The 23,700-nt window shown below is 42.3% G+C and overlaps 1 protein-coding gene and 2 long non-coding RNA genes across 5 annotated transcripts in view; 1 reads left to right on the top strand and 2 right to left on the bottom strand.

Annotated features, from left to right (window-relative positions):
• Window positions 1-7,067: 7,067 nt before the first annotated feature.
• Window positions 7,068-13,628, bottom strand: LOC108538086 (uncharacterized). 2 transcript variants are annotated; one of them, XR_001888002.1, is made up of 3 exons: window positions 13,593-13,628; window positions 7,749-7,810; window positions 7,068-7,228 (listed from the first exon to the last, which is right to left on the bottom strand). It is a non-coding gene; the product is annotated as an uncharacterized LOC108538086 (long non-coding RNA). The 2 variants fall into 2 exon arrangements; XR_001888001.1 differs by lacking the exon at window positions 13,593-13,628 and adding an exon at window positions 12,979-13,179.
• A 44-nt stretch (window positions 13,629-13,672) lies between these two features.
• LOC108538085 (uncharacterized) lies at window positions 13,673-17,977 on the bottom strand. Of its 2 annotated transcripts, none has more exons than XR_001888000.1 (3): window positions 17,657-17,977; window positions 13,834-13,921; window positions 13,673-13,709 (listed from the first exon to the last, which is right to left on the bottom strand). It is a non-coding gene; the product is annotated as an uncharacterized LOC108538085 (long non-coding RNA). The 2 variants fall into 2 exon arrangements; XR_001887999.1 differs by having other exon boundaries at window positions 13,679-13,714.
• A 1,087-nt stretch (window positions 17,978-19,064) lies between these two features.
• Window positions 19,065-23,700, top strand: part of SQLE (squalene epoxidase) — a 28,960-nt gene continuing 24,324 nt past the window's right edge. Inside the window, exons 1-2 of the mRNA XM_017885937.1 lie at window positions 19,065-19,511; window positions 23,009-23,261. Of these exons, the coding sequence (XP_017741426.1) occupies window positions 19,221-19,511; window positions 23,009-23,261 (544 nt within the window). The 5' untranslated portion in view covers window positions 19,065-19,220. The remainder of the gene's footprint in view (window positions 19,512-23,008; window positions 23,262-23,700) is intronic.

Raw genomic sequence — 23,700 nt, 5'->3', positions numbered from 1 at the left:
TTGGAAAAGCACAGGACTATATTGTTTGCAGACTGTCTAAAACACTTTTATTTTATTCACCTTGTAAGCAGCTATAACAAAAAAACAGGAAATTTTACTAAATTTTCTTTTTATTCATGAAACAAAGAATTCGGTTTAAACTGGGAAAGAACAAAATCGCAAGTTCAATTTAAGTTAATTTGCATCTGAAGAGATTAATAACAGGTACAATTTATGTCCTGTCACCACCACCTATACAGTGTACTATGATGGCTGGTAATATATAAAATCTATTTCACAAACCTTGATGTCTACTGGAATAAAGATGTTCACATCTTAGATGGGTTAAGATGGGTTCCATTAGTAGAACAATTTGGCAAAAATCCTTGTCTCTTTGGATTGAAAATGAGGAAAACAAAAAAGAGATATGTACCTTATGATGGAGAACATAACATAGTCAAACATAATATGTGATGCTTTTATCTCAGTTTCATTAATCAGCAAGTAGGCTCTTTGTTTAGCTCCATGAGAAAGAAATTCTATATTCTCTATTTTTCTTGCTAGCATAAAGGACTCAGCATGTGAATAAAGAAAGCACTCTTTATTACAAGTGATTTATTTCATAGTTTCTTTTTAATTAAATAGAAGACACCTATAATGTATATTTTTCCTACTCAAAGAAGGAGCTCATATATATTTTCCATGCCATAGCATAGGGACAGCCATGTCAATGCATGTACTCACAACTATAGGAGGGAACTCACTCCCTAACTGCTGTACAGCCTACCAGAGGGCATGTAAGCATAAGTCTCTGTAGTAATTAAGGTAAAGTCTTAACTCCCATCATCCCAAGTCATCCAAGTTGGGTCTACCAAATGGGCCTTCTCCTTAGTGCTGTAGAAGTTTCTTCACTGATGGTGAGAGGTAGTGGAGTACAGCGGTACTGTGACTATTACCCTTTATGCATTAATCTGACACATTGATCTCAGCCAGTCTCATTTTCTGAAATCATGGTGTTTTAGTCTCTTTAGTGTTGCCATAACAGAATACCTGAGCTGGGTAATTTATAAAGAAAAGAGGTTTTATTTGGCTCATGATTCTGATGGCTAGAAAGTCAAAGAGCATGGGGCCAACATCTGCTTACTTCTGGTGAGGGCTTCTGTGCTGTGTCATAACATGGCAGAAGGTCAAGGGTGAAGACAGCACATGCAAAGGGGCAGGACATGAGAGTTGCAATCACTCCATAACAGCTCACTCTCAGAAACTAACCCTGTCTCACGTGAGAGGTCTCCCATGAGAGAGAGAGGTCACTCGCTGACAAGAATTGTACAAGAATTGGCAGCACACTGCCTATAAGAGCAGAGGGAGCCCCCATGACTCAGATGTCTCCCATTAGGCCCCACTTCTTAAAGGTTCCACCTCCCAACATTGCTACACTGAGAATTAAGGTCCCAACATGAGTTTTGGTGGGGACACTCAAATCATAGCATTTGGTAACAGTAAGACTGTCATTACAGTAGTCCCCCCTTATCCAAGGTTTTGCTTTCTGGGGTTTTAGTTACCCTTGATCAACCATGGTGTGAAAATATTACATCACTACTCTTGCTCTTTGGGGCCTTTATTAAGTAGGGTAAGGATTATTTGAAGATAAGCATTGTGATACCACAACAGTAGATGTGATAACTGAGATGGCTACTAAGTGATTTATAGCAATCCAGGCCGGAAATAGTGGGATAGTGAGACATTTTGTCATGCTACTCAGAACAGCAGGCAGTTTAAAACTTTGAAATTATTTCTGGAGTTTTCCATTTACATCACAATGCCTACATCATTTATTTCATTTCATGTCATCATGAAGCCACTGTACTCTTTCATCATCACCTCAAGAAGAAAGGTAAGTACAGTACAATAAGGTAAGTACAGTAAGATATTTTGAGAGAGAGACCAAATTCACATAACTTTATCACAGTATATTATAATTGTTCTATTAGTTATTGTTAATCTCTTACTGTACCTCATTTGTAAATTAAAATGTATCATATTTAATTTATGTGATAAAATTAAACCTTGTCATACATAAACTTTATGTATGGAAAAAACTTAGTACGTATAGGGTTCAGTACTGTCCTTGGTTTCAGGCATCTATCGGAAGTCTTGGAATGTGTCTCCAGCAGATAAGGGGGACTACTATGCTTTTTAAAATTCTGTATTTGATTTTATGTATTTATTTCTTCTTTCAAGCAGTATAACCATTCATTCAACAAAAATTTACTTGATGCCTAACATGTGTTTAGCAGAGGTCATGTGACAGTGGGAGGGGCAAATGTGAGGACAATCCAGTTGTAGGAAAACACGCAGCTTTTTGGTTGGCTACTTTCTCCTTGGCAGCTCTGGAACTACACTTACTCTGCTGAATCCTTAATCTTCAAACTTAACAGATAATCTGAAAAGCTAGAGATAACAATAGATTAAAGTGGGTTATGTTTGCTCTGTGAAAATGCAAGCTCTGAAGTTTGACACAGTGCTTTGCACATAGTCATGCTTAATAGTTATTGGGTGGGTGTCATATGCTTATGTGTTTTATGCTAATGTCTAAGAGTACACCCTTCCAGGATATGGATCCATTTTTGTGACTGAATGGATCCAGTTTTGTAACCCTTAAGCCCAACACAGAGCCTGGCATATGAAGTGTTTATGGGTTTTGGTTGAGGGGTTTTCACCAATGAATAAAGTCTGCGGGATTAGATTGTATAATCCCAGTGTCTCCTTGGGCTGATTTGTAAATGGAAGTTGCTATGATAGGAGGCTGGGTGTATCCTCACACTAACCTTAGAGGACATTTAAAAAGTGTCCTGGCTGGGCACAATGGCGCATGTCTGTAATCCCAACACTTTGGGAGGCTGAGGCAGGCGAATCACTTGAGGTTAGGAGTTCAAGACCAACCTGGCCAACATGGTAAAACTCCATCTGTTCTAAAAATAATAATAAAAAAAATTAGCCAGGTGTGGTGGTATGTGCCTGTAGTACCAGCTACTCGGGAGGCTGAGGCAGGAGAATTGCTTGAACCCAGGAGGCGGAGGTTGCAGTGAGCCAAGATCGCATTACTGCACTCCAGCCTGGGTGACAGAGCAAGACCTTTCTCAAAAAATAAAATAAAATAAATAAATAAATAAATAAATAAATAAATAAAATAAAATGTGTCCTGATAATTCACTACCCTGAGCTTCAGATTGGACTCCATAGGACAAGTTTAAAACTTGTTTCAAATTTAAATTTCAGTCGCTTTCTAGCTTTGTATTTTGTACTTACCTACCTTGCAGATTTGGTGAGCAGTGAATGAGGTGAACTTGGTATATCGTAGGTGTTAAGGAAATACTTTTTTCCTTTTCTGTCCACCCTCATTTGCTTATAATTTTGCCAGAGATAGACTTTAGGAACAGGAATGTTGAATCATTTGTTGGATTGATTATTTCTAGGTTTCTAAAATGGAGACATTAATAACGCTTAGCTCATGGGTTTATTGTGAGGATCAGTGAGATGATGTATGTAATGTGCTCAGTATTCCTGATACTTAGTCATCACTCAGTATTAACTGTTAACTACCATTGTTATCATCAAAGGTGGCTCTAGACCAGCATGGGTCTTTGGATTGTCTTTGAAGTTAGCCTCAGAGATATGACTGTCCCCCGAGGCCACTAAAATAGTGCAATCTTTTTATTATTATTTACACCATGAGTAGGAAGGGACATGAATAAGAGTATGGGGACATGACTAATAGCAAGCTGTTCAGGAGGCTGATAATGTAACACATCATTTTTATAATATGGCAGCCAGTTGAGCAACTGCTGTATTTTCTGTTTAAAAATTATCCCCAGCTGGGTGTGGTGGCTCATGCTTATAATCCCAGCACTTTGTGGGATGCAGAGGTGGGAAGATCACTTGAGCCCAGGAGTTGGAGACCATCCTGGGCAACATAGTGGGACCCTGTCTCTACGGAAATTAAAGTTAAAAAAAATACCCTACCTGTCACTCCTCTCTTTTATTTCTGTTTTGTTCTCTTTTACCTCTTTCTGGCCCTAACCTCTGCCTCATCTGTCCATATGCCAACCCAAGTTTAAGATTTTTACTTTTTAAGAGATGTCATCCAGGCTGGAGTGCAGTGGTGCGATCATGGCCCACTGTAACCTTGAACTCCTAGGCTCAGATGAGCTTTTTCCACCCCTTTAATTTGTTCCCCATCCTTGCCTCTCATCAGCCTCCCCCCACCCCTGCTATGAGGTTGGAATCAAGTCAAACCTGAGGATGGCGCAAGTGCTGGGGTTAGTTATAAGGATACAGATGGAAACAGAATGCCAGGCAATCATGACACAGTGCGCCTGTAGCCGCTTCCCAGCTTGTGAGTGCTTCCAAGCTTCCAGGCGGCTTGTGGGCACTAAGATAGCCAGGTTTCTGATGTAACATTGCTTGACTCTGGTAAACTCAGTACATATTCTAGAATTTGACAGGTTGAGGCATGGAATGAAAGCTTGATTGAAAAATGAACATTATTAATTTTGAGCCTTACTAAGTCATGGATAAATGTTCCCATTAAGAACATATTAGTTGGTTAGACTGATAGATACAGGTGAAAGATTTTCCCCCTTAACATTGCTTTTTTCTGATAATTAAAGTAATACTTGCTAATTGTAAAATATACAAAGAAGTATAAATTAGGAAATACATTTAAGTAGGAAGACCAGAATTAAAATGACCCATAATCATTTTTTCCAGAGATTACTTACCTTGAAAATGCTGAGGTCTTTCCCAGTAACCTCTTTTCTAAGCATATATATGAATAAATACTTAAAATTGGATTATACAGTGTGTGTGTGTGTGTGTGTGTGTGTGTAGGTACATGTAGCATTGTGTCTTTTTTTTCTTAATATTACATCATTTGTCATTTTTTACTTGTTTTAAAATTGTTAGGCTTTTAGTGGCTTCATAATATACTGAATGGTTGTGTCAAAACAATTTGTTTTAATGTAGGACATTTATATTGTTTCTACTTGTTTGTTATTAAAAATAAAATAACACTGGCCAGGCACAGTGGCTCATGCTTGCAATCCCAGCACTTTGGGAGGCTGAGGCGAGTGGATCACCTGAGGTCAGGAGTTCGAGACTGGCCTGGCCAACGTGGTGAAACCCCATCTCTACTAAAAATACAAAAATTAGCTGGGTGTGGTGGTGTGCACCTGTAATCCCAGCTACTCAGGAGGCTGAGGCAGGAGAATCGCTTGACCCTGGGAGGCAGAGGTTGCAGTGAGCCAAGATCATGCTACTGCACTCCAGCCTGGGGACTCCGTCTAAAAAACAAAACAAAACAACAACAAAACCACTGCTGTGCTGGGCACCATGGCTCACACTTGTAATCCCAGCACTTTTGGAATCTGAGGCGGGAGGATTGCTTGAGGTCAGGAGTTCAAGACCATCCTGGGCCACATAGTGAGCCCCTATCTCTACAAAAAAATTTTTAAAAATTAGCTGGGCATGGTGATATGGCTGTGGTTCCAGCTACTCAGGAGGCTGAGGTGGGTGGATTGCTTGAGCCTAGGAGGTCCAGACTGCAGTGAGCCATGATTATGCCATGGTACTCCAACCTGAGCAACAGTGAGACCCTGTCTCAAAAAAGTAAAAATAAAAATACTACTGTGAACTGGCTGTTTTTAGCTGCTGTTCTGTTTTGGTATTGTGGTTGTGATTGTTTGGTCTTTTATGCTTTTTTTAAAAAAATACAAATCTTAGAGTACATGTCTAATTATTTCCTTAGCATAAATTTCTAAAAGTCAGATCACTGAATCAATGGGCATAAATGATTTTAAAGGCATTTTGTTTAATTGCTCTCCAGAAATTATATCAGTTTAAAGTGTCCTGGTGGAAGAATTTTCTTAAACACCTTTTTTTGGGGACGGAGAAGAACAAATAATATGTAAATAGATAATATATTATTATAATTCAAGGCCAACGCATTAATATGATGAAAACCTTCTCTTGAGATTTTTTGTTTTGTTTTGTTTCTGAGACAGGGTCTTGCTCTGTTGCCTAGGTTGTACAGTAGACTGGTGTAGTCATGGCTGTCTGCAGTCTTGACCTCCCAGGCTCATGCAATCCTTCCACTTCAGCCTCCCAATTAGCTAGGACTACAGGCACACCACCTTGCCCTACTATTTTTTTTTTAACTTTTATTTTGTAGAGATGGGGTCTTGTATGTTGCCCAAGCTGGTTTTGAACTCCTGGCTTAAGTGATCCTCCTGCCTTGGCCTCCCAAAGTGCTGGGATTATAGGCATGAGCCACTGCACCTTGCCTGAGATGGTTTTTATAAGATAATCTTGTTCCTCCTCTCCTGGTCATAGGATCAACTGAGATTCACCTTGGGTTGAATCATTTTAAGAATTACTTTGACTTTTCCTTTTGCTGCTCTAGGCATAATTTCAAGGGACATCATCAAGAGCTGCTTTAAGAACTAGGGAAATAAGATGAGGTTTTGGTACCAGAAGTACTTCCAGAGGAACAGAATTTTAAGGGTGGATTTTCGTAATTGGTTTTGGGGTTTCTGGAATTGGCTCTTTAATCTGATTAGAGCTAAAAATGCTAAAGACTCTCTACTTCTAATAGTACAGACAGCACTGATAGTCCATGGCTGAGTTGTTTATAGAGATATGCAAAATAATATGCATGTGACACTCCTAATTCACCACTTATAAGAAGCAATGCACTTGGTGATTCCGTACATGATACTTTAGGACGTTTGTGGAAAATCATGAAACATAATGACATTAGTTGGTTGCTAATAATATTGCTGGACAAAGTAATGAAAGAAAAGGATGAGCTCAGGGATTTGAATTCTTAGCTCCAGGTATACATAAATAGTCTAGAAACTTCTAAGTGTTCCCTGAAGGAGAATCTTCTCCCCAGTAGCCTTTGGGTTGAAATTACTGAAAACCAAACGCAAGCCCTGATCATGCAACTAGCTTACCTACAAAGAAAGGTGCACTCAGCCTCACAGGATGTTTACTGTTAAAGTGAGGGCATTTATTGGGAAAGAACGGGAATAATTGGATTCCAAGGTGGCAGGGTCCAAGTGGCAAAACTCAACTGCCAAAGGCAAGGTGGACATAGCTACCATAATGAACGAATAGCAGAGGCAATCCAACAATCAGAATAATCTGACTCATGTAGACATTTGGCTTTGGCTGATTAATCTTCATGTTCCTAGAAGTGAAATAGATGGGAAGCTTACTACATTCTTACTTGATCTGTATAAGCAGAAAACTTCCAGGTCAAGTAAACAAAAGCGTAACTCAAATATTAAAAACAGATAATCATGGCCGCTCAATTTCCAGACTTGAGCCAGTTTATAGACCCAGAAACCCTTGAATAAAGGGTACACTACCCTTCATTTGGGTATTCTACCAAATATACTGTTTATGCCTCCGACCTTTTACTAGGGTAACTGCATTGGGGAAACAGAAATAATTAGAACTTTCAGGGAACTACTGACATCTGGCTCTGAACTGACATGGATTCCAGGAGACCCCAAATATGGTGCCCTCCAGTCAGAGTAGCAGCTTATAGAGGGCAGGTGATCAGTGGAGTTTTAGCTCAGGTTTCACTTACAGTGGGTCCAGTGAGTCCCCAAACCATCCTGTGGTCACTTCCCCAGTTCCAGAACGCATAGTTGGAATAGACATACTTAGCATACTAAGCAGAATTTCCACATTGGTTGTCTTACCTGTGGAGTGAGGGATATTATGATGGGAAAGGCCGAATGGAAGCCATTAGAGCTGCGTCTGCCTGGGAAAATAGTAAATCAAAAATAATGTCACATCTGTGGAGGGATTTCAGAGATTAGTGCCACCATGAAGGACTTGAAAGATGCAGAGGTGGTGGTTCCCCGCCCATTCTTATTCAACTCTCTGCCCTGTGTAGAAGACAGATGGATCTTGGGGAATACAGCAGATTACTGTAAGCTTAATCAAGTGGTGACTCCAATTGCAGCTGCTGTACCAGATGTGGTTTCATTGCTTGAGCAAATTAACACATCCCTTGGTACCTGGTATATAGCTACTGATCTGGGAAATGCATTTTTCTCCATACCTGTCCATAAGGGCCAGCAAAACACCTTCACTATCCTGCCTCAGGTGTATATTAAGTCTCCAGCTCTATGTCATTATTTAGTTTACAGAGATCTTGATTGCCTTTCCCTTCCACAAGATATCACACTGCACTGGTCCATTACATTGATGACATTAAGCTGATTGTACCTACTGAGTAAGAAGTAGTAACCACTCTGGACTTACTGGTAAGACATTTGTGTGTCAGAGGGTAGGATATGAATCCAACTAAAATTCAGGGGCCTTCTACCTCAGTGAAATTTCTAGGGGTCCAGTAGTGTGGGGCCTGTCGAGATATCCCTTCTAAGGTGAAGGACAAGTTCTTGCATCTGGCCCCTTCTATAAACAGGAAACAATGCCTATTTGGATTTTGGAAGGAACATGTTCCTCACTTGGGTGTGTTGCTTTGACCCATTTACTGAGTGATTAGAAAAGTGCAGGGGCTGCAACAGATCCTGGCTATTATGCAAGCTGCATTGCCACTTGGGCCATATGATCCAGCTGATTCAATGGTACTTAAGATGTCAGTGGCTGATAGGGATACTGTTTGGAGCCTTTGGCAGGACCCCATCGGTGAATCACAGTGGAGGCCTTTAGGATTTTGGAGCAAGGCCCTGCTATCATCCACAGATAACTACCCTCCTTTTGAAAGATAGCTCTTGGCCTGCTACTGAACCTTAGTAGAAACTAAATGCTTGATCATGGGCCACCAAGTTACCATGTGACCTGAACTGCCTATCATGAATGGGGTGTTATCTAACCCACCAAGCCATAAAGTTGGGTGTGTACAGCGGCACTCCATCATCAAATGGAAGTGGGGTATTGATCAGCCTGAGCAGGTCCTAAAGGCAAAGGAGATTCCATGAGGAAGGGACCCAAATGCCTATGTTTCCTGCTGCTACACTCTCTCTCTTCTCTCTCCCAGCCTGCACCTTTGGCCTCATGGGGATGACCCTATGATCAGTTGACAGAGGAAGAGAAGACTAGGGCTTAGTTTTCAGATGGTTCTTCATATATGCAAGTACCACCTGAAAGTGGACAGCTACAGCACTGCAGCCCCTTTCTAGAACATCCCTGAAGGAAGGTAGTGAAGGGAAATCCTCCTGTGAACATAATTTCAGGCAGTGTACCTCATTGTGCACTTTGCTTGGAAGGAGAAATGGCCAGATGTGTGATGACATGCTGATTCATGGGCTATAGCCAATAGTTTGAATGGTCAAGAACTTGGAAGGAACATGACTAGAAAACTGGTGACAAAGGAATTTGGGGAAGAGGTTTGTGGATGGACCTCTCTGAGTGAACAAAAGATGTGATGATATTTGTGTGCCATATGAATGCTCACCAAAGGATGACCACCTCAGCAGAGGAGAATTTTAATAATCAAGTGAATAGAATGGCCTGTTCTGTGGATACCAGTAGGCCTCTTTCCTTAGCCACACCTATCATTGCCCAATGGGCTCATAAGCAAAATGGCCATGGTGGCAGGGATAGTGTTTATGCATGGACTCAGCAACATGGACCCCCACTTACCAAGGCCAACCTGGCTACAGCCACTCCTGAGTGTCCATTCTGCCAGCAAGAGACCAACATTGAGCTCCTAATATGGCACCATTCCCCAGGGTGATCAGTTATCTGGTGGCAGGTTGATTACAATGGACTGCTTCCATCACAGAAGGGGCAGTCATATGTCTTTACTGGAATAGACACTCTACATATGGATTTGTCTTCATTCATGCAAGGCTTCTGCCAAAACTCCAACCATGGACTTACCGAATGCCTTATTCACCATCATGTTATTACACACAGCATTTGCTTCTGACCAAGGAGCTCACTTCACAGCCAAACAAGTGTGGCAGTGGGCGCATGCTCATAGAAATCATTGGTTTTACCTTGTTTCCCATCATCCTGAAGCAGCTGGCTTGATAGAATGGCAGAATCACCTTCTGAAGTCACAATTACAGTGCTAGCTAGGTGACAGTAGTTTGCAAGACTGGAACAAGGTTCTTTAGAAGGCCGTATATGCTGTGAATCTGCATCCAATATATTATACTGTTTCTCCCATGGCCAGGACTCATGAGTCGAGCAACCAATGGGTGACAATGGGAGTGGCACCACTCACCATTGCTCCTAGTGACCCACTAGCAAAATGTTTGTTTTCTGTTCCAATGACATGTTCTGCTGGCCTAGAGGCATTAGTTCCAGAGGGAGGAATACTTTTACTAGCTGACACAACAATGATTTCACTGAATTGAAAGTTTAAAACTGCCACCTGGCCAACTTGGACTCCACATAGGCTAAGAAAGGAGTTAAGGTGTTGGATGAGGTGACTGATCTGCACTACCAAGGGTGAAATTGTACTATTACTCCACAATGGAGGTAAGGAAGAGTTTGTCTGAAATACAGGAAGTCCCTTAGTTTTACCATGCCTTATGATTAAGGTCAATGGGAAACTATTATACAATAACTGAAGCCAGGCAGGACTACGAATGGCCCAGACCCTTTAGGAATGAAGGCTTGTGTCACCCCCACCAGGTAGAGAACCACAACAAGCTGAGGTTCTTGCTGAAGTTGAAGGCAAACGGAATACAGCATATACAATAGAATAAAGTAGTTATAAAAACTGGCTATACCCACATGACCAGTTAACAGAACTGAGGACTGTAATTGTCATGACTGTTTCCTCCCTATTTTGTTAAGAATACCTTCATGCATAGATACATACATCTTACACAGATATTTGTTTTCTTTCCTCTCTTTCATTTAGCATTAACATAAAATTTATTGACTTTTAGTATTTAATTAAGTATTGTTAATTTTACATCACAGTATTCAAGTTATGGGATATCAGGAGAAGAGTAAACATCACTAAAGAAGTTCACTTTCTCTTCTGGGGATGGGATTTGTGTGTTTTTGGTTGTACACAGGATAGTTGTATCATGTTAGGTGGAATTATGACATTTTTATTGTCTTTATTTGGAGATGAATTATGGTTTAAGGAGATGTGTATGGGTGATAGCTTAACAAGGGGTAGACTTGTGATGGTTAATTTTAGGTGTCAACTTGACTGGATTGAGGGATGCCTAGATGGCTAGGGAAACATTATGTCTGGATGTGTCTGTGAGGGTGTTTTCAGAGGAGACTGATGCAAGAATCAATGGACTGAGAGACGAAGACCTGTTCTCAATGTGGGCAGGTACCATCCAGGTAGCTAGGGGCCTGCTGGGACAAAGGGGGAAGATGGGGGACCCTTGTTCTCTGCTCTCTGTCTGCTTTCCAGATCTGGATGCCTGTTCTTCTCCTCCCCTTGGACATCAGACTCCAGGTTCTTTGGCTTTTGGACCCTGGGACTTGCACCAGGGTCCTCCCAGGATTGTCAGGCTTTTGTTCTCAAACTGGGGGCTGCATCATCTGAAGCTTCCAGACTAAGCCATGCTACTGGCTTTGCTGATGGCTCCGGCCTGCATGTGGGACTTCATCTCTGTGGAAGTGTGAGCCAATTTTCCCTAATAAATTCCCTTCCATATATCCTGTTGCTTCTGTCTCTCTGGAGAACCCTTACTGATTCAGGTGAATTCCCAGAAGTGGGATTATTGAATCAAAGGGCATACATTGTTTTTTCCATAAGGCATATTGCTTACTTTCCAGAATTTTTATCAATTTAAATTATCCCAGTGAAGTAATTTTGTTAAATCCTTTTGGGGAGAGGGGAAGAACAACAAATAATAGGTAAATAAATTACATATTATTGTAATTCATGGCCAATATATTAATATGATGAAAACCTTCTTTTAAGGCAGATTTTTTAGTTAATCTTTTTCCTCCTCCTCACTCCCCTTCTCCTTGGCTTAGGATCAGCTGAGATTCACCTTGCGTTGAATCATTTTAATAATTGCTCTGGCTTTTTCTTTTGCTGCCCTTGGCACAATTCCAATGGATATCACTAGGGTGTGCTCCAAGAACTAGGGAAATGAGCCAAGGCTCAAAGCCTGAAGTGCCAAGAGGAAGAATGGTTGAGGAAGAGACTGGCTAGTTCAATATATGTTGCCACCCAGTTCAGAAACTGAAATGCACCCCAAATCTAGGAGACTAGGTTCAACTCTGATTTAGCAAATGAATATTTTCTAGTTTTTAAAATTGATATTGTGAAAGTTGATTGTACAAAATGGAGTCAAGTCTTGTCATTACCAACTAAAATGCAGTCAAGAGGTCATAGGAAAGGGCAGTTCCCATACACCTGTTTCACAGACTATTTTTGCAATTCAACAAAAAACCCGCAGAGACCTACCTGTGGCTTTAAGATTATGTCTTACCTGGTAACTGCTGCCACTTCATCAATCAGAACTTGCCAGCTCCTGCCATTCACTGCCAGCACCAGTGAACTTTCTTTCAAAACAATGTACTTGCCTCATTTTCCCAATAAAACCTCAGCCTTTCCCTTTGTTCTTTGGACACACCCAGGTGCTGCCCAAGTCTGGGTGTCCTGAATTGCAATTCCTGCATATTCCCAAATAAACTCTTTCTTAGAGATTGACCTTTATATATTATTTCAAATGAACAATATTGAAAAAAACAGAATGGAGACTTATAGAAAGATAGCAAATAAGACTGCTCAGATGAATAGAACCTTCATCTTTCCAATCATACTGCCATCAAGAGTGAAAAACTTATTTTGCTGGCTGTATACTTAGTGTTTTAGTAAGGGGAAAGGGAAGAAGAAAGGTAAAGTGTGATCACTGACACTGACAGAGGTTATACCTGCCTACCCCTGCTAATTCTTCAAACCTAGCTTAAAAGTAACATCTTCTGGTAGCCCTTTCTTGACCCTTAGTTTTGTTTATAGCTTCTTACCCTCCAGAGCAACATCTGCTTACTGGTGGTGCTCTTCTCCTTCTTTGTTCCTCTTCTTCTCTCTCTTCCTCCTCCTCCTCCTCCTTCATACACATGACATCCGTAATTACTTGTTCACTGCTGTTTTCTCATTACACTCTAAACTCCAAAATGACAGGTACCATGTCTGCCTTGTTCACTGCCTGATTCCCAGCAGCAAACACAGTGCCTGACACAAAGTAGACACTTCTTACATAACTACATTAAATTGGATTGATGGTCACCTAACTATGGCTTTATGAGCCATAAAGGATAAAAAGAAAATGAAAGCAATGTTCCAAATTAACACCGTTGGCTCCATCACTTGCAACTAGAATTTGCAAAAGATTACATAAGTGCTGAGAGGATGTCCAACAATTATATGATTGGGGTTAAAAGTTTTTGGATGAGGTAAATGGTGAGTGATAAAGTTTTGAAGGGCCGGGCATGGTGGCTCACCCCTGTAATCCCAGCATTTTGGGAGGCCAAGGAGGGAGGATTGATTGAGGCCAGGATTTGGAGACCAGCCTGGGCAACATAGCAAGACTCTGTCTCTATGAAAAATAAATAAATTAGCCAAGTGTGGTGGTACACACCTATGGTCCCAGCTACTTTGGAGGCTGATGTTGGAGGATGGCTTGAGCCTGGGACGTCAAGGCTTCAGTGAGCTGTGACTGTGTCACTGCACTCCAACCTGGATGACCAAGCAAGACCTTGTCTCAAATAAAAAAAAAAAAAGAAAATTTTAAGAAGACAATTATTTCGTTTGCTACCAAAACAATGGCCTAAAATTTTTAAAAAGGAAGGTTGTATTCAATACATTGAGGGAACACTTACCATATGCCAAATACTGTGTATGCAACTGTGAATAAGACATGGTCCTTGTCTTAAGGAGTTGAATCCCTTGTGTGAGGGAAGCAGGAGCCTAGGAGAGCCAGAGTGGCACCACTTTAAAAATCAATTCCATCTTGAGACTAACAAGGCCATTCCTTTTTGGTCACAACCCATAATCAACACGTTTATAGTTGAGGAAACAGCCTAAAGATACCTACAAGGACACACTCCTACAAAAGCGGAAAGCCCAGATGTCCCAATACCCATAACAATATATATTTTCAAGATAATTACAGTTAAGCTTGATGTATTCACACACTAGAATGTCAAGGATAGTTATCTTTAAATCAATAGAATAATAAATTTTGTCATGCTGTCTGCTTACCTGCACGTAGACACAGCTTAGCTTTTGACATAGACAAGATCTCTATATAAGGAAAGCTGAAAGCAAAGACAAGGCATGCCTCCTCTTGCTCTCTGGGGATGCCCTACTTTGTAATGGAGTAGCTGTTAATAAACTCTCCTCTCAGTGCACTCTGCTACTAGCCTTGAATTCCTGCTTGCATGAGATCTCAGAACCCTCTCTTGAGCTCTTTTTTGGCAACTTGGAAAAGGCATTGTGAATAGATACTTACAGTACAAATTAGTGAGTGACTGCTACAGCAAAGAGGTGGAATTATGAAAACTTGAAAAAAAAAAGATGATTAATCTGAGGTCTCAAAGCATGGGTAGTTGAGGAAAGCTGGGCGGGACTTTTTCTTGCATTGAGAATGACATTTAAGACACAAATCTAGCCTGGTGTGCCCAACTAGGCTAACGGTGAAAACTCAAAAGCTTAAGCAAGAAAGAGATCAGATGTGCTTCTTTGTTTCAAGATAACTAGATCTTTGTGTGGGGAGAAAAATCAAAGTCACACATTCCTCAATTCCTCACATATGTTTTCTGGGCTTGGATTCAGACTCTGCTGGTCACTAGCTGTGACCACTTCCCTGTGCACGAGTTTTCTTGTCTGTAAAATGGGACTAAAAAAAAATAGTATCTTAGCCAAGTGTGGTGGGTCACGCCTGTAATCCTGGCACCTTGGGAGGCTGAGGCGGGCGGATTGCCTCAGCTCAGGAGTTGGAGACCAGCCTGGCCAACACAGTGAAACCCTGTCTCTACTGAAATACAAAGATTAGCCGGGTGTAGCAGCCTGCGCCTGTAGTCCCAGCTACTCAGGAGGCTGAGGCAGGAGAATTGCTTGATCCTGGGAGACGGAGGTTGCAGTGAGCCGAAATCAGGCCACTGCACTGCAGCCTGGGTGACAGAGCAAGACTCCGTCTGCAAAAAAAAAAAAAAAAAGAAAACAGTATCTCCCTAAAAGTGTTGTCAGGAAGCCAAAACGAGCTAATATATGAAAAGTATTTAGAACGCCACCTGTACTATATGTGTTAGCTCTTGTACGAAAGTATTTCTCATGTACCTACTTGATAGCATTATGACTTTCTGCCAGTAAGCAGCTGATTTTTGTCTCACATTTCATTGCCTTTGCTTCAGGTCTCAATGACAGATTTCTGTTTTTGAATAAATGAACCATGGCAAGATTCAAAAATATTTAAGCAATGCACTTATATAACATTTAATTCAGTTCAGAAGATACAGGCATTCAGAGTGTGCTCTGTGGTAGGTATTACAAGTGCTCTTTTTGCCCCAAATTCAGAAGTGGATCTTGAACTGCCTAAAGGATTGAGATCTGACATTGTAAGAATGACTTTGTGAAGATATAAACATATGAAGAAAGTTGTTTTCCAGAGATTAAAAAATTATCTACTTACTAATAAAAATTCCTTTTATGATAATCTTGAGTACAGAGTAAGGGTACAACCATCCTGGTGATAACTGCATTCCCATCTGTAAGAGTGAGCTGGCCAGGCTTAGTGGCTCATGCCTGTAATCCTAGCACTTTGGGAGGCTCAGGCGGGAGGATCACTTGAGGTCAGGAGTTTGAGACCAGCCTCGTCAACATGGCGAAACACCGTCTCTACTAAAAATACAAAAATTAGCCGGCATTGTGGCACGTGCCTCTAGACCCAGCTACCCGGGAGACTGAGGCTCGAGAATCACTTGAAGCTAGGAGGCGGAGGTTGCAGTGAGCTGAGATTGTGCCACTGCACTCCAGCCTGGGCCACAGAGCAAGACTGTGTCACAAAAATAAAATAAAATTTAAAAATAATAAAAGAGTCAGCTGCTCCTCTATTATTTTAACAAAACAGGAACTCACAGATACCAGTAAGCAGTTTATTGAAGAATTATCTTCAGGAAATGATTTCCCATACATTGAACTGATTCTCTTTTCTTGAGTCCTTTTAAGTTTGATGTACGGTTTAGGCAGCCAAACTTACTGATAACAGTGAGGAATATTGTAGGGGAAAGAATAAAAGTCTTGGAAAGCAAGGCAGTTACTGATAATTGTGCATACTGGGGAACCACAAGATATGGATACCAGGACTTTGACTTTTGGTTTCATCATTACGATTTAATCACAGCTGTGATTTAGTCAAGCCACTTAACCTGTTTAATTTTCATTTTCCTCATTTTAAAAACCAAAGTTGTTTTGAGAGTCAAATGAATGCCTGTGCGGGTGTTTTACCAAATAATTATTTTATTAGCAGATAAAACATAATATTGAGGGTGAAAAGTTACTACAGGTGCCATATTTTTTTAAACCCTGCCAAGTATCTGATGCAGAATTGCAAGGGATGTTAGATTTCATGAAGAAATTGCCTTCTCCCCACAGAGGCAGAGTGACTTGTAACATCTGTAAAAGGTCACAAGCTGGTTAGCGGTAGCCAGAATCTAGGTCTCCTAACTCTAGTTGCCTAGTCTTGCTTTTATATGCCAGTGTCATTCATCATTTATTAAATACATGTTATGGAGGATAAATTAAGTGCAGAGCATTGTGCTAGGTGCTGTGGGTGATCTTATCAGACACAGATCCTTCCCTTAGGGAATCTAGAGATTAGTAGGGATAAGACTCAGTTATAAGTGTACAGTCTGAATGTACACTTATGGATAAAATATGAATAAGGCCGGGAATGGTGGCGCATGCCTGTAGTCCCAGCACTTTGGGAGGCCGGGGCGGGCGGATCACTTGAGGCCAGGGGTTTGAGAACAGCCTGGCCAACATGGCGAAATCCTGTCTCTACTAAAAGTACAAAAATTAGCTGGGCGTGCTGGCCCACACCTTTAATCCCAACTACTCTGGAGGCTGAGGCAGGAGAATCGCTTGAACCAGGGAGACGGAGGTTACAGTGAGCTGAGATCACACCACTGCACTCCAGCCTGGGTGACAAGAGCTAAATTCCGTCTCAAAATAAACAAACAGTTATGTGACTTGGTGAAGGTCAATGGCGATTTGGTGGAAGAGGTGACAATGCAGCCACGCTTCAAAAGGCAGAAGGGATTTGCACCTATTATCATAGGGGTTAAAGAAGGCAGTCCAGAGTTAAGAAACAGGATGAGCAAAGACACTGAGGTCTTAAGTTTCAATAAATTTTAGGTAAGTTTCATCGTAGTATAATAAGGGCTGTCTCACTCCGAGACTTTTGCACACTTTTGTTGCTCCCTCGGACTGCTTGTCCTGACTGTATAACCTCCCCCTGGGCGCCTCACCAGACTCCTCCAGGCCTAGGGAAGGACAGCCTCTTGTTTCCATGGCTCCCTCTCTAACCACCCCCTTCTCAAGATACCTATGACACGACTATTTGACTTTTTTGCCTCCGAGCCCCCACCCCTACGTTTCTGGTCTTGAGAGAACAGGGGCTGGGCGCATCCGTGTATCTCTAACCTGAGCACCTGGAGTGTCCTTTCCTTTTAAGGCAAACGCCTACTTCATTCTTCCAGCTTCAGCTGGAATGTCAGGCTCCCCACGCACTCACGGCCTTCCCTTCCACCCTCTCCACATACACAGGGCAGGGAAGCTGTGTCTGATTCCTCTTTCGGACTCCAGGGACTGACACATCATAAGCGCGCAATAAGGGCTAGCGGAATGAATGGAAACGTTCCGACCTGAGGCAGCGGATCACCCCAGGCTTCTCCAAGTGAGCACACCTCTGTCCAGGGAGGGCGCAGGAGATGGAGCTGCTGCGGTGAACCGACATCGACCCCAGCCCCGGCCCCGGCCCCGGAGCGCATCCCAGGCGACCCCTGGCCCCACCCCGGCAGGAGCCCGCCCGCGCCCATCCCCACGCCCCCACCCACACCACGCAACATCGCCCTAGCGCCTTTCGGGGCGTCGCCGCGCAGGCTGCGGCGCCTGCGATTGGCCAAACGCGGCATAGCGCCATCTCGGCCTACGGCGCGGTGCGCGCCCTCATTGGCAGGCGGCTGAGAGAGCAGGGTGGGGGGCGGGGCCAGCACGCGGAGGGCGCGGGACGGGCGGACTCGCGCCTGAGCCCCGCCCCTTGGTCACTCGCCTGGACCGAGCCAGCCCGGGCTGCTGAGGCGCGTGGAGCCGGGCAGCGAGCCGGGGCGCGCGACGATCACTCTGGTTACTGCGGCCGCGCCGCGCTGGGGAAAGCCGTCGCCCGTGAGGGATGCTGGTGAGGTGGCCATCGGGAGCCGCCGCCGCCGTCTGAGGGAGGTCGCCTGGCAACCGCCTTTCATCGGTGGGGAAGCGAAGTCGCAGTTGGCGGGTTTGGGGGCCAGCGAAGCGGGAGGCCTCTAACTCGCGAGGTTGGAGCTGCACTGCCCTGGAGCCGCACTCTTGAGTCCGAGGCCATCTTTTGTTGGAGAAGGCGGCGGCGGCGCAGGCGTTTTTCCGAGGTTGGGCTGTGCAGCGTCGCCGTCCGCGGAAAAAGAAGCCTCTGAGCCCGCGCTGGCCCGCAGCCCCTGTGACTTCCGGTCGCTGCTCGCCGTCGCTGTCGCCCGAGGCGAGACCGCGTTTCCCCCAGTGCAGAGATGTTTCTGTGACCCTCCCTTCACTCCCATTCCCTTCCGAAAGGGCACCTGCTGTTGGTGGGAAAAGAAATTATAGCACGAAGAACCAGTATCAGAAGAGTATCTATCCATCACCCGCAGCAACCGCCCAGGGAACACCATCAAAAAAGAAAAAAGGGAGTATCTGGATTGCCTGGGCGAGGAGGAGCGAGTCTGCTAGGGAGCTGTTCCAGCAGGCGATTTTTAAATACTGCTTTCTACGTCCTGTACAACTTGGCTTAACATACTTTTACACTAACTTTATATGATTTTTAAAAACTGGTCTGATCGGACTTCTCGTCTTGGGACGCTGTTTAGTGGAGTCTGGCCGGCTCTTCGTGCTCCTCTTGGTACGGCATTTTGGGGAGAACCTTAAACCCACCCGAGCAGAGAATCTCCGCCTTGACCGGTGCCACCAAAGAAGCCTTGGAACCATGTGGACTTTTCTGGGCATTGCCACTTTCACCTATTTTTATAAGAAGTGCGGGGACTTCATCACTTTGGCCAACAGGGAGGTCCTGTTGTGCGTGCTGGTGTTCCTCTCGCTGGGCCTGGTGCTCTCCTACCGCTGTCGCCACCGAAACGGGGGTCTCCTCGGGCGCCAGCAGAGCGGCTCCCAGTTCGCCCTCTTCTCGGATATTCTCTCAGCTCTGCCTTTCATTGGCTTCTTCTGGGCCAAGTCCCCCCCTAAATCAGAAAATAAGGAGCAGCTCGAGGCCAGGAGGGTAGGTTGATTTCAAAGCGGGAAGATGAATGTCTTACGTAGAAGTAGGATTGGGTTCGCTCAAATGTAAGTTTTATTTAAAGGGCAAAAGGCGGTAGGTTAGTGCTTGTATAAATTCTCATGTATTTTTTATTTTAAACTCTTTGCTGTGCCTTGGTTACATCTTTGACCTTCTTAAGAATGAATGAAAACATTCGTTTCATTTAACATTGGTTGAGCCTCAGATGGAGGTTGGATATTGATTTGATTATGAAAGATGGAATGAAACATTACAATTTCACTTTGAAGGAGGAGAACAACCACTTTCCATGATGGAAAAGTTTTTAAAAATTCTTGGGTAAGGATTGGATTTGTGCCTGAGGGAGAAAGAAACGTGCTGCGGGTAAGGCCAGTACTTGTAAGAAGTGAAAGCTGACTGGGGAAAGTGACAGAACAGTTTGAAAAGCAGGCAGAAGGAAAATGCTCAACATTTTGAGGCATTGGGTCCAAAGTCCTCCTCCCCCGAATATTGGAGCATTGAGTAAATGCTTGCAGTAATGTCCTAACGCCAAAGGCCAGCTGTTCAAATACAGGTGTAGTTGGGATTCGTGCAAAAGGAGCAGAGGCGGCCACTGGGAGGAGATGAGGGGAGAGTAGTTTGGGCCAGATCATTTAGGGCATGTTGGCAATGAGTGTTTGGACTTTTTCCCAAGAGTTCTTCCAAGAGCACTGGAGGATTTTAAGCATCGGAGTAACATTATTTGATGTTTACTTTTTTTAAAACAATTTTTTATTTTTTGAGACAAAGTCTCGCTCTGTCGCCGAAGCTGGAATGCAGTGGTGTGATCTCGGCTCACTGCAACCTCCGCCTCCCTGGTTCAAGCGATTCTTATGCTTCAGCCTCCCAGGTAGCTGGGATTACAGGTGCATGCCACCACTCCCGGCTAGTTTTTTTTTTTTTTTTTTGTATTTTTGTGGAGGCAGGGTTTCACCATGTTGGCCAGGCTGGTTTCGAACTCCTGACCTTAAGTGATCCGCCCACCTCAGCCTCCCGAAGTGCTGAGATTACAGATGTGAGCCGCCGCGCCTGGCCTTTTACTTTCCAAAAAGAACATTGCCGTTACTGTATGGTGAATGGGTTGTAGGGGTACAAGAATGGAAGCAGGACTATCAGGCAAGAGACTATAGCAGTAAACCCACACTTGCTTTTTAAATTTTTGCGCCACCATTTCTGAATGTGAGATCTTTGGCAAATTGCTTAATTTCTGTGAGAATCTGTTACCTCTTCCATTAGCTGGGAATGGCACCACCCTTGCTGGTAGTTAATACCTAGTCTATAACCGCCTAATAATAGTAGCTGTTAATATTAGTATAGAGATAATATACATCTCTTAGGATGAATCGCCTTCTGAGTAGCGCTGAGTTCAGTGACATGGTGAATGGGTTTGAGGAATGGGAAAGGAGGGAGAGGGAATCCTTAATGTTCAATTTGAACTCTTTCGTATTGTGGTCTGAGATCATTTCCCTTAAGGTCACTGAGCTGTAGTTCAGGTGGCTGGAATGCTGTTCCTGTTTTCATGCTGTGTAGAGAAATTTTGGAGTAGGAAAATTGGGTTATCAGCAATCAATACTGGTTCCATTTTGTGAATGCCCCAGGCTTTGTCTTTATTTTTTTTGAACCAGGGAGTTGTTAGATTGTGATCTATTGAGTACTAAGTTCCCATTAGTGCTTACTCTACTGATGAGGCTCTGCAAGGCCTGTTTTCCTCCATAGCTCTCCTTTCAGGGTGTCTGTGTGTGTGTGTGTGTGTGTGTGTGTGTGTGTGTGTATGTATAAAACAGGAAAAACTTATGAAGAAACACATTTTTGGTTAAGATGACAAAAGGGGCTTGTCTTGCCCTCTATAGTAATTTAAATATAGTCAGTTCTGGCCATTAAGACATACTAATGGGAAGAGTAGAATATTGACATCTTTCTGTAGTAAAGGACAGAATAGTATTTTTCTAAGAGAAATTATGTAATAAAAGGAATAGACATAATTCCCAGTCCATTATAGAGGTAAAAGAATGTTGGGTGGATATTAGAATCACAGAGTAAAGCTCTAAAGGATTTTAGGCTTCGTCTTCTTCCTTTTTGCTTGATAATTTTTTAAAAACCCCTTCAAATGGCATTTAGTCTTACCTTAATCATTAAGGTCAGAGAACTCAAGGAAGGTGGTTCTTGCAATTCTGTATCTGAAATGTATTCAAATGTGTGAATCTACCTACCAAGAAGAAATACTACAAAATTGAATTGTTCATTTTAAAAAGCCAGTGTGCACTATTATTCTCAGTGGTCATAAATCTCTCCAAACAAGACTTTGCATCTTTTTATGATCAAAGTTAAAGTTTTGCTGTCAGTTCAGCCAGTGATAGGTTTAATGTTTTTCCTTGTTCCTTTTTTGGGGACCAACTGTTTGACTAGGATCTCTTAGAGTATCAGGATGGGGAAAAAGGAGGGTTAAATTAAATATGTGCTTATATGTTAAGGACCAAAATTGTAAACAAGTCAAATCCTAAGGGTCAGTATGAGTTATTTGTTCTCTTGTAATTTTGTTTATTTAGATAATCTTCAATTAATAGATCGGTAGGCAAGATTTGACAATCGTTTAGTCATATAAAAGTGATATTAAATTGAGATAGATTTTTCCAATGAAAATCCAGAAAGAGAAAATAAAGATGAATAATGAAAATATCTAAGGCCAGGCGCGGTGGCTGACGCCTGTAATCTCAGCACTTTGGGAGGCTGAGGCAGGCGGATCACCCGAGGTTGGGAGTTCAAGACCAGCCTGACCAACATGGAGAAACCCCGTCTCTACTAAAAATACAAAATTAGCTGGGCGTGGTTGCACATGCCTATAATCCCAGCTACTCGGGAGGCTGAAGCAGGAGAATTGCTTGAATTAGGGAGGCAGAGGTTGCGGTGAGCTGAGATTGCGCCATTGCACTCCACCTGGGCAACTAGAGTGAAACTTAGTCTTAAACAAACAAACAAAAAACAAACAAACAAAAAGAAGTTATCTAAAAGGTGCTGAATAGTTTGTAAGATGAAGTCAAATCAGAAGTTGTAAGTGATTTGCATCTCGTTGATTCCCAGGATATATTTGAAGAATTTAGTTATTAATGATACAGTTTGCCCTATAAGAAGTCTTTGAAGTCCCTTATGAGCATTTATTATATTCGGCCCAGTGTGGATTTCTAAATATGTCTGTATAACATTTTCCAAATATCATGTTTAGAAAACAATAAATATTTAATTTTATTGGGATAATATGACACACTTTTATTTAACGAATATTTTGATATCATTGATTATTATATATTATCTAGATTTTAAAATGTAACAATTTGTTTGGTTTGATAATGTTTAGTATCTAGCTTTAGCCCAGGATGCGAAAGTCCAGTGTGTCTACATAGTAGTAGCATGATTTGAATCAAACAGATTTGGATACATAGTTTACCTTTTTTTTTTTCAAACAGCGCAGAAAAGGAACCAATATTTCAGAAACAACCTTAATAGGAGCAGCTGCCTCTACATCAACATCTTCTCAAAATGACCCAGAAGTTATCATCGTGGGAGCTGGCGTGCTTGGCTCTGCTTTGGCAGCAGTGCTTTCCAGAGATGGAAGAAAGGTGACAGTAATCGAGAGAGACTTAAAAGAGCCTGACAGAATAGTTGGAGAATTCCTGCAGCCGGGTGGTTATCATGTTCTCAAAGACCTTGGTCTTGGAGGTAGGTTCATATTGATTTTTAGGAGAGTTACGTGGTATAAACAAGCACTCTTCATTTAGACCATCCTATGACCAGTAAGAAGGTACTCCATTTTATTTTCATTTATAACATTTTCTATACTCATTTACCAACAAATTTGCATGAAAATGAGAGCAAAGGATAAAATAAGCATTTAATAGTATGATTACTTGTGAATTAGACTTAATGAGATATAATAACATGGCCAAAAGACTGTAATGGTCAAAATTAAGGACTGATAAATCCTAGAATGAGGGCATTAAATTTTGTGAAAGGTGAAGGGAACTGTCATTTGTAGAGAGTGTATTGTATACTTGTTACAGTGTTATTACGTAGAATCTTATTTAAGCACCATTCATCCATTCAACCAGTGCTTTTTAAGTACTGGCTATTCATTTAGGAAAGATTTATTCATTGCCTA

Source organism: Rhinopithecus bieti, unplaced genomic scaffold, assembly GCF_001698545.2.
Source record: "Rhinopithecus bieti isolate Rb0 unplaced genomic scaffold, ASM169854v2 scaffold_15136, whole genome shotgun sequence".
Classification (NCBI taxonomy): Eukaryota; Metazoa; Chordata; class Mammalia; order Primates; family Cercopithecidae; genus Rhinopithecus; species Rhinopithecus bieti.
The sequence above is the reverse complement of the archived record's forward strand: the minus strand, read 5'-3'. Positions and strand labels throughout refer to the sequence as shown.